Source organism: Protomyctophum parallelum (genome assembly GCF_964188405.1).
Source record: "Protomyctophum parallelum genome assembly, chromosome: 19".
NCBI classification, from domain to species: Eukaryota; Metazoa; Chordata; class Actinopteri; order Myctophiformes; family Myctophidae; genus Protomyctophum; species Protomyctophum parallelum.
Genome location: NC_139717.1, coordinates 19,956,256 through 19,965,611, shown reverse-complemented (window position 1 = coordinate 19,965,611; position 9,356 = coordinate 19,956,256). Strand labels below are relative to the sequence as shown.

The 9,356-nt window shown below is 45.2% G+C and overlaps 1 protein-coding gene across 1 annotated transcript in view; it reads right to left on the bottom strand.

Annotated features, from left to right (window-relative positions):
- LOC310877272 (inositol-trisphosphate 3-kinase A-like) overlaps window positions 1-9,006 on the bottom strand; it is a 38,311-nt gene extending 29,305 nt beyond the window's left edge. The window contains exons 1-4 of the mRNA XM_083791081.1: window positions 8,905-9,006; window positions 7,133-7,283; window positions 2,024-2,299; window positions 1-659 (exon numbers count right to left, since the gene is read on the bottom strand). The exon at window positions 1-659 is cut by the window's left edge and continues 160 nt beyond it. Coding sequence (XP_083647207.1) covers window positions 1-659; window positions 2,024-2,299; window positions 7,133-7,283; window positions 8,905-8,951 — 1,133 coding nt within the window. The 5' untranslated portion in view covers window positions 8,952-9,006. The remainder of the gene's footprint in view (window positions 660-2,023; window positions 2,300-7,132; window positions 7,284-8,904) is intronic.
- Between the last annotated feature and the right edge of the window lie 350 nt (window positions 9,007-9,356).

Here is a 9,356-nt window from a genome sequence, read left to right as displayed (position 1 = left end):
CAGTGGCTGGGGCTGGGGCTGCGGGAGAGTCCCTGGTCCGAGGAGTTGTCGTGCAGGCCCTCGGCGCACGGGGGCCCCGCGACAGAGGCCTCCTCCTGCTGCAGCCCGGTGTCCGTCACTATGACCGACGGGATGGGGGGGGCTGGCGCTTCCTCCTGCCGCCGCGTCCGGAGGAGTCCTAGTGCCTCGTCGGGACTCCCCCTGGACTCGCCTCTCGCCTTCGCCGCCTCTGCTCCGCCGCCTCGCCGCTCAAACGCCCGCGGGCCGCCGTCGTTCGTTCCGTTGGCCGCTGCGCCCTCCTCCTCCTCGGGCGCTTTCCTCTCCCCCTCTCTTCCCTTGCCTTCTGTCCTCACTCCTCTCGCCTCCCCCTCCCTCTCCTTGCCTCCTCCTCCTCCTCCTCCTCCTCCCCCGTTCAAGACAACGGAGACCTCCTCCCCGCTTCCTCCTCGGGTGCGGCGGGGGAGGAGAAGCGCCAGGCTGTCGGGCGGCGGCGGGGACGTCGTTGTGGCGTCCAGGGCGTCGGGGCGGGGCGCCTCGTCGTGCTGCAGCTGGTCCACCTGTCGGCGCAGGGAGCGTGGGCTGCGCTGCATCTCGGCGTTGATCACCTGGGCCCGGATCCCGGAGATGTGTGCCTCGAACATGCCCACCTTCCCCCTGACCTGACAAACGGGAAAAGCTTTCGTAAATGTGCTGTGTGTTACGGCGGATAATAGCACAGCGGGGAGGAGTTTAGACATGGGACCCAATAACAGTATAGCCTCTCTTCGGTGTAGTGTCTGATTCAATCATTTGCGGTTAGTTATTTTAGTTCACACACATGGCTTAATCAAAGGGTTATCAGTTGATGGAATGAAGTGAAAGGCAGATAGCCGAATACAGCAATAGAGCACCGAAGTCTGACGTCAATATCGGTAGAGGGCGCAAATCCACAGGTTCGTGTACTTTTTATTTGCATTATAATCCCCGATTTTAGATCGCCTCATATAAGAACTGTGTTTTGTCATCCCGGCCGCTTCACTCATAATGGATATGAAGAATCAACTGACTGGGAGAAAACGCTATTGTCACTGCTACTGAATTAGTTACATTTTCGCTAGAAGCAGACTGTATCATATATGAGTGACTGACTGTCGCAAACGATACAGAGACACCTCCCTGAAAATAACGCCGAGACAGCTTGTTTATTTTTGGACCACAACGCTTATATTAGACGATATTAAGATCACCCCATGTTATTGTCCATAGAGAAATTACTTCCGCGAACCAGGGGAATCGAACCAGGGGAACCGAACCAGGGGAACCGAAGGGATGAGCGAGTTACGTCAGGACTTTGGTGCTCTAGTTAGCACTGCTGAATAACTTGAGTAAGCGGAAATGGAATTCCACATGTTGGAATTTAATATTACCCCATTATAACATAAATACAGAGGATTTCAAAAGGTGTCACAATTTGTAAATATAAAAAAACATAATTTAGCAAAACGGAAAAGCTATATTTAAAAAAAATCACACCTGTGCGAAGTGAGGGGCCCTCATATCATCGTACATCTTGACGTAAAATAGACACTGTGCCTACTTGCTCAGACACTATGACGTACAATTCTCCATTCATTGTCAATGGGAATTTAATGTTTGTGTAGGTCAAAGTTTGTGGACAGACACCAAAAGATGATCTACAAGCTCACAAGGCAACTTGATGTGAGCTTGTATGTACAGTATAAGCAACTAGTGGACTATTCAACTAGTCGACTACAAATCCACTACCGACATTGTTGGTACTAGTGGACTAGTTTCTTTTTTTTGTAGGCCTCAAGATCAGCTAGAATGCTAGATTATACACAGTTTTTAAATGTACAAATATCATTAAAAAGATTATAATTAAACAACTTAGTCGACAAGTAAACTAGGACTAGGCAACTGGTCAAATAATAAAAATCACTAGAAGTGAAAGCCCTATTGTCAGGAAGTATATCGCTTATTTTCGGATGCCCCGAATCGGGCACAGACGGGCGCAAACAATCACCTCGACATTCTGCAGCTCTCGGTGGATTTGCAGCAGCTGCGCTTGGCGTCTCCTCTCTCCTCCTCCTCCTCCCTGCTCCTCCCTCTCTCCTCCTAAGGGTCCGTCCTCCTCCTCCTCCCGCCCGGGAGAGCTGAGGCGCCGGACGCGCTGGCCCACGTTGACCCCCAGGAGCTCCGGGTGGCGGCAGGGGGACAGAGCCCGCGGGCTGCTGCTGCTGGGGGGTGGTCTGGGGGAGGGTCTGGGGGGGTCGCTGGGTGGGAAGACGAAGGATCGGCCCTGGGCAGTGGTGGAGAAAAGTGCTTTTTAGCTTGAGTAATAGTATCAATACTGAAATGTTGGAAATGCTCCGTGACAAGTATAAAGGCCGGAATTAAAAATGCACTCAAGTGCAAGATTATTATAAAAAAAAGTATATAGTCGACTAGTTGTTTAATTATTATTTGTTTAATAATATTTGTACATTTAAAAACGAAATTAAAAATAAATAATACATTTAATTTGCACATAATGCAGGAGGCAGCAGGATGCTGCGTACTGAAAGGGAGTCCTTCCAAACTCTGACACTTCGAAAAATATCACCTGCAAGGAATTTCTTGACATAAAGTAGCTCATAACATGTCCATGTTGGATTTTTAATTGAAACAAACACTTTGCAGATAGAAAGAGCTTCATTCAAGCTTTTTGTACAGCTGCAATGTCCGTTTATATGAATGGGCGGTCAATGGCACATTGCAGCTAGTTTCCACCCTGCCATTAACTTGTGCATATGGTCTATTGAGTATTCAAACATGAGTATTCTGAACATTTTGAGCATCTCAGAAAATCTGTAGCTCCAAGGGTTTAGAAGTTTCAACTAGTCATTTTAAAAAGGGTGTTTTCAGGTATTTCATCCCGGATAGAGAATTAGTCATAGTTCAAGTTAGTCAAGTTGTTCGCGGCGGTCATATTAGCCATGAACAGTTGAGATATTCTCTCCTAAATGAAGTGCATACATTATCTTAGCCAGATCCTAGACTATATGACATGATGAATGATGGCTGAACTGAACAGGAAAAGAAGTAGTAACAATCAGTACCAGACAAAGACATAAATAACATGGCAGAAACATCAAATACTTCATATAAACACCAGTAATAAATAATCATAGAGATCACGGAACAATCTTAACATTACAGGATCTTAACGCAAGAGAGAATACAGTTTAACAAACAGAAGAGACTCACTTATTGTCGAGGTGCAGGACACAGGACCGAGTCTCTACCTCTTCACCCTCCAAGAGTCAGAAACCAAATGAGACCAAGATGTGTGCTCTGAGCATTACACCCGGGCCTATATAGTCCTACCACAGGAGAGCCCCGCCCACCACCAAATGTATGGCAACCTGTTCCCACTCCACCCCACTCTCAGCTAAAGGAGTGGGTTGGGCTTTCTACAGCCGCCCCCATCAAAATATAATGTTGATTATTAACAAAATAATCATTGTCCTGATGATTGAAATACTGAGACACTTACAATACCGACTGCGGTCTGTGACCTATACATGCTCTCATATAGGCATGGCTGGTGTATATAGGGGTGTAGAGCAGACTTATAGCCAGCAGAGTCCTTTACTACCAGCAAGATCCTTTTCCGTGGCCCGGGTGTAATCCTCAGAGCAAACATCTTGGTCTCATTTGGTTTATGACTCTTGGAGGGTGAAGAGGTATAGAGACTCGGTCCCGTGTCCACCTCGATGCGTTCATGAGTGAGTCTCTTCTGTTTGTCAAACTGTTGCGTTAAGATCCTGTAAGTGTGTGTGACGCATTCCTGTAATGTTAAGATTGTTTTCCGTGATCTCTAGGATTATTTATCACTGGTGTTTATATGAAGTATTTGATGTTTCCGCCATGTTAGTTCATGCCCTAGTTATGAGTGTCTTCACCACCACTCCTTAGCTGAGAGCAGAGTCCTGCACCGGGTCGGATACACTCGGATACCCCGTGGGTATACCCGGGTTTGACGGGTGGGAACGGGTGGAAAATATACTTTTATAAGTTAACGGGTGCTGGTACGGGCGTGACGCAATGAAACACGGGTGGGTGACCTTTTTTTAATTAACGGACTGCACAATGTTATAAACCAGGAGCTGGAGAAACGTTAAATCCCTCACATGCCCAAGGAATCGTCTGCTGTGCTTCCCTACGCTACTTCCTTGTTGCATAGCAGTGACATCACGGCTGAATCCTTGCTTCCTTATCGTAGCATTTCACGCGTGGAGTTTATTTTTCTTTATCACCAGGCTGCAGCCCGTACTCCTGTAGCCTATATTTCCGTTCGCTCGCGCTGATGAAACACCAAGGGATTATAATGCATTCAACACAAGATGTAAAGCTAACCTATAGGTAATGTTGGCCTGATGCGTCACTCTGTCTAAGTGTAAATAAAGTTAAAAAGATTAGCCTGCTGAGTGATGAGTGTTTGAAACAACCTTGGATCAAGACGGTCGACTAATCAGGCTAATCTTCTTTTTATCATCCTCTCCTTGTTGATATATTATGCCAATATGCCATTTAGGTCGAAATCATGATATAACGTTATGTTGTGATAATAAGCAGCAGTAGCCTCAGTCAACTACATGTCTTCCGTTCCGTTTGCAACGCACTGCCGCCGCCCACCACCACACCACATGCAGGTGGCACATGGTAACGGGGCGGGTAACGGGTCAATCTTTATTTTTTAATGTTTTTTTTGTGGCTTTCGCCTTTTTTATATTTTATATTTTTTTATGGAGGGGCGGATCTGGTTTAGAGTTTTATATAAATCACGGGTAACGGGCGGGTTGCGGAACTGATGATTGACGGGCCTGGCGGGTGCGGGTTTAGAAATGTTGACCCGTGCAGGACCCGTTTCTGACCAATATTTAAGGGCCTTTCTCGGCCCCACCCCTCTCCCATTTGTTTATATTGTGTTTAGGATCCAAGATGGCCCCAGCCCCAGGAGGGGGTGGGGCAGAGGTGAGCGGGTGGGGTCGACATATGCCCTGACCTGGCCACGTTCACACATTCAAGACACCAGTCTTGTGTTTGCCTTGTGTCTGTGTTAAATGGCCGCTCCAATGCATTTCCAATGGAAGCCCATATGGTTTGCCCAAACATTTTGTTTGATGGGGGGGAGGGGGGGGGGGGGGGCAGAACACATCCATCAAAGCATGTGTTCAGACACAAGTCAGGTGTCAGACACAAGGCAAGTGTCTTGAATGCAGCCCAGTAAGGGCATATGTCGACCTCCGCCACACCCCCTCCATCTTGGATCCTAAACACAATATACACAAAAATGGGAGAGGGGTCCTTATTGTTTAGTCTTTTTTAACCCATTCTGAACGGGAACCCATTTTGGTGTTAGCATCATGTTATGCTTTAGCTATTGAAAAATAGCAGATCTACAAGCTTGTAGGTCTGCTATTTTTGAAAAATCAAAGAACGACTGACATTTTTTTAATCTGATCTCAGGTCAGAATGGGTTAATCAGACCAGTGTGTGTCCAATGGAAACCTCGTATAAATCTGATCTCAGGTCAGAATGGGTTAAGGCAGGGGTATTCAATTAGATTAGGCCGGGGGCCACAACTGTAGAATTATTGTGTGTGGGGGGCCGCACAGTGTGCGCGCGAAGCGCGGAAATTTGTGGGTTCTCAAAATGCTTTTTGTGCTCAAACACGAAGATTTATGTATATTTCCGCACAGTAATGAGCAGGATAATATGTCTATACAGGTATATGCCACCTTAGAATAGATGTAGGCCTAGACCTATTTGACAGTGCATAAACAGCATTGCTTTGACATTAACGACTGGACGGACACACACAAACACACACACACACACACACACACACACAAACAGACACACACACACTCACTCTGCTGTGGGCAGTTCAGAAACCCGTCCACGACCACCAGTGACATCATCGTTAGGCAGATTGTTTTTTAAACAAGATTTATTTACGTGAGAATAGTTTATCAGACTATAAAGATCAGATTACATAGAGCAGTGATTCCCAAAGTGGGGTTCGGGGTCCGGGGACCCCCAGGGTCCTGGAGGCAGTTCCAGGGGGTCCCCAGGGAAATGATGGTTTGGAACCAAATGGACCCTTATGGGTCTGTAACTGTAACTGTGTACAAATGGAACCAAATGGACCCTAACAGGGTTTATTATTGTGAGAATGATGGCTTCCATTTTCGCATTGCAACTTTTCAGGACTAGAAAGCCTGCAGTTTCTATTAGCTTGGATTCTCCATTGATGTCACTGTTGGGTGGGTTTCTGAACTGCCCACAGCCCTCCTATGTGACACAGACCGAGTAGAAAAAAACGTGTCATTTTATCATGATTATTAGTGAGGACCTATTATATGAAGATAGGTTGAAAAGTGGTCCTTTAATGATTACCGTCATTATGGTAATCAAACAATTAATATCGCACACAACATACCTGTAACTTTTATTATCCCTCTTATTATTCTCAAAAAAAAAAAAAAAAAAAAAGTTTTTTTTTTTTCTTTTTTTTTTTCAAAATTCTTCCAGGGGCCACAAGGGGGCGCTCCGCGGGCCGCATGTGGCCCGCGGGCCGCCAATTGAATATCCCTGGGTTAAGGTTTCATGACGTTCTTTTTCATTTATTTTTCGTTTTTTTCTTTTAGGTTTTATGACCTCTTTTACACCCACACAACCTAAACGTTGAACTTTGCATTTTCTGTGGTCTGGGGTTTTCTCTGTGTGTTCTGAAGCCTTTTGAGCTGCAATGAAAACAGGCAAAATGCCCTCAACAGTGACACCTGCTGGCACATTCCTATGGGGATTTGTGGACTGTTACCTCACAGTCCACAGGCAAATCAGAGCACTTGTTTGAGCCCGAAAACCGCCAAGCCACAGAAAAAACTACTGAATGTTAAAAGTTCAGAATGGGTTAATGTTTGGGTATTTCTTGTTTATTACGTTCATTATGATAGATCATGTTTTTTTCTCATTTGTTTCTCTATTTTTCTATTGTATTTTCTTGTTGTTTTTCCTGTGCAGCACTTTGTGGCTCATGCCTAGAAAGGTGCTATATACATAAAGTTATTATTATTATTATTACCTTGGGGCTGGTGGTGGGGCTGTACAGACCGCCGCCCAGGAGCTGGCAATAGGTGCTCCTGTCTGGGACCGCCAGGATGGGTCGACCCCCCGAACTGTCTCTAGCTCTGGTGGTGCTGGACGATGTGGGCTGGGTCTGACATGGATTACCGCTGAGGGGACAAGAGGATGAACGATTTATAATAAAGAGGAGATGTCACACTTTTCCCAGTTTTTCCATGCGTCTTTTCCCAGTACTTCATTAGACAACCTGGAGTTGTTTTTTTATGTGCAATGGTGTATTGACTTTGTATTTAGGAGGCTCTTCCTGGAGGCTGAACCCTTGACAGTCAAACGGGCCAATGAAATAAACAGTAATATAGTGACATCACACTATCAGCCCCTCCCCTCCCCCATATACAAGTACAGCAGTGGGTCGGCTTCAGTTCAGGTGGATCACCACCCATCACCTGCACCCACCAGGCAAACCAGGCATACTTAATGAACTGGTGCGCGTGTCCACATAAAAACATGATTTTAACAAATAGTGTACACCTTTTTGGAAAATGTTCTACGTCCTTATATTACAATAATACCTTAACCTGATGATCATGTTTTAGGGTGGAAATAAATGGTGGCACTCCATCTTTAAAGCAATATAAGCCACAAGAGGTGTGAGGTTATCGTGTATTTTATAATGGCTGAGAGACGTGGTGAGACGCGACGCACAGCGAGTGTCTCCAATCCATCATTATAAAATACACGATAACCTTGCAGTCTTTGTCAGTGAATCAAATGTGTCCAACACAACAAGCTTGAGGATACATTGGTGCATAATGTTTATTAAAGACTACAGTGTCTAGATTCGTTTCGTTTATGTCATCTTCATAACCATATCCATGAGACATCACATGAATGGGAGTCGACTCAACTTCTTAAACCTTGCTCGGACTGAGTGAGTGAGTGAGTGAGTGAGTGTCTGACTGACTGACTGACTGACTGACTGACTGACTGACTGACCAGTGTATCTCAAGAATATCCTGTCCGATCAATACTCCCATCACTTGGGTCACTATATCACCCATTCACCCGGGTTAAGAGTTCAACAACATCATAATAAAAAGCTGTGATGGCTCATATATATTTAAAAAACAACCCTCCCAACACGCCCGTACCGTAAATGCCATGTGTTCATTTGATAACAGAAAGCCAAGGTGACATGCAGCTGTGTTTGGTTATAATAAGGTGCGGCGCTGACCCTGGAGGACTAGAAAAGACGTAGGGCTGGAATATCAGGTGCATTCGCTGCAAATATAATAGTCTTTCTCTTTAGTTCACATTAGCCACAGTTCTGTTTATCGAGGTATACCTGGTGTGCTGAAATGTGATGTTAATAAGATTCAGACAATGCAAATCATGTAAAAACAAATAATAACAACATAAACATTATGTTACACTTTAGCTGCAGATCTACAAGCTCATAGGTCTGCTATTTTTGAAAAATCATGAAAATGGAGCGCAAATCTTTGAATATATTCTTTCAGAGCGAACGTAATTTAACTCAAATCTTTGCTTCTGGTGGGGGGGGGGGTCCCTGTAACAACCTATTTACAGATGGGGTGTCCGCAGCCAAATATAGATAATCCTGGGTGTCCTTGACATGAAAAAGGTTGAGCACCCACCGACACATAGAAACATAGGATTTTCAGAAAACAGTCATGATTTAGAAGACTTTTTTTTTTTTTTTTAATCGTCCTCAGGTCAAAATGGGATAATAATCTTGAAAAAAGGCACCTGCTCATGACTCCCAGGCCGTTGAGGTTTAGGGCTGGGGCTGCCATCCCCACGGCCAGGCCAGGGGCTTCCGAGGCTGGGTACACATCTGTCAATCCCCCCCCCCCCCCCTCCCCCCCCCCTCCCCTCTAGAGTCGTATGGATGGCTGGAGAATGACTCTCAGAGGATCCACTGCGTGAGAGAGGCACATGTACAGTTAGCTCTCTCTCTCCTCTCCACTGCTGGGGGGAAATGGACTCCTTCTTCTGAAAAGAAGGACAATGATAAGTAAATCATTGCCAATGTACCCACACCGTACATGAGTTTCAGTTGGCTCCCAAATGTGTGTTTTTTTTGTTGCTTGTTTCCGTTTAGTTTTTTATGTTTAAAAATGTTTCATTTGTATTAATAATAATTATTATTATTAGTAGCCTAGTAGTTATTATTAGTTGGTACTCCACAAATGGATATT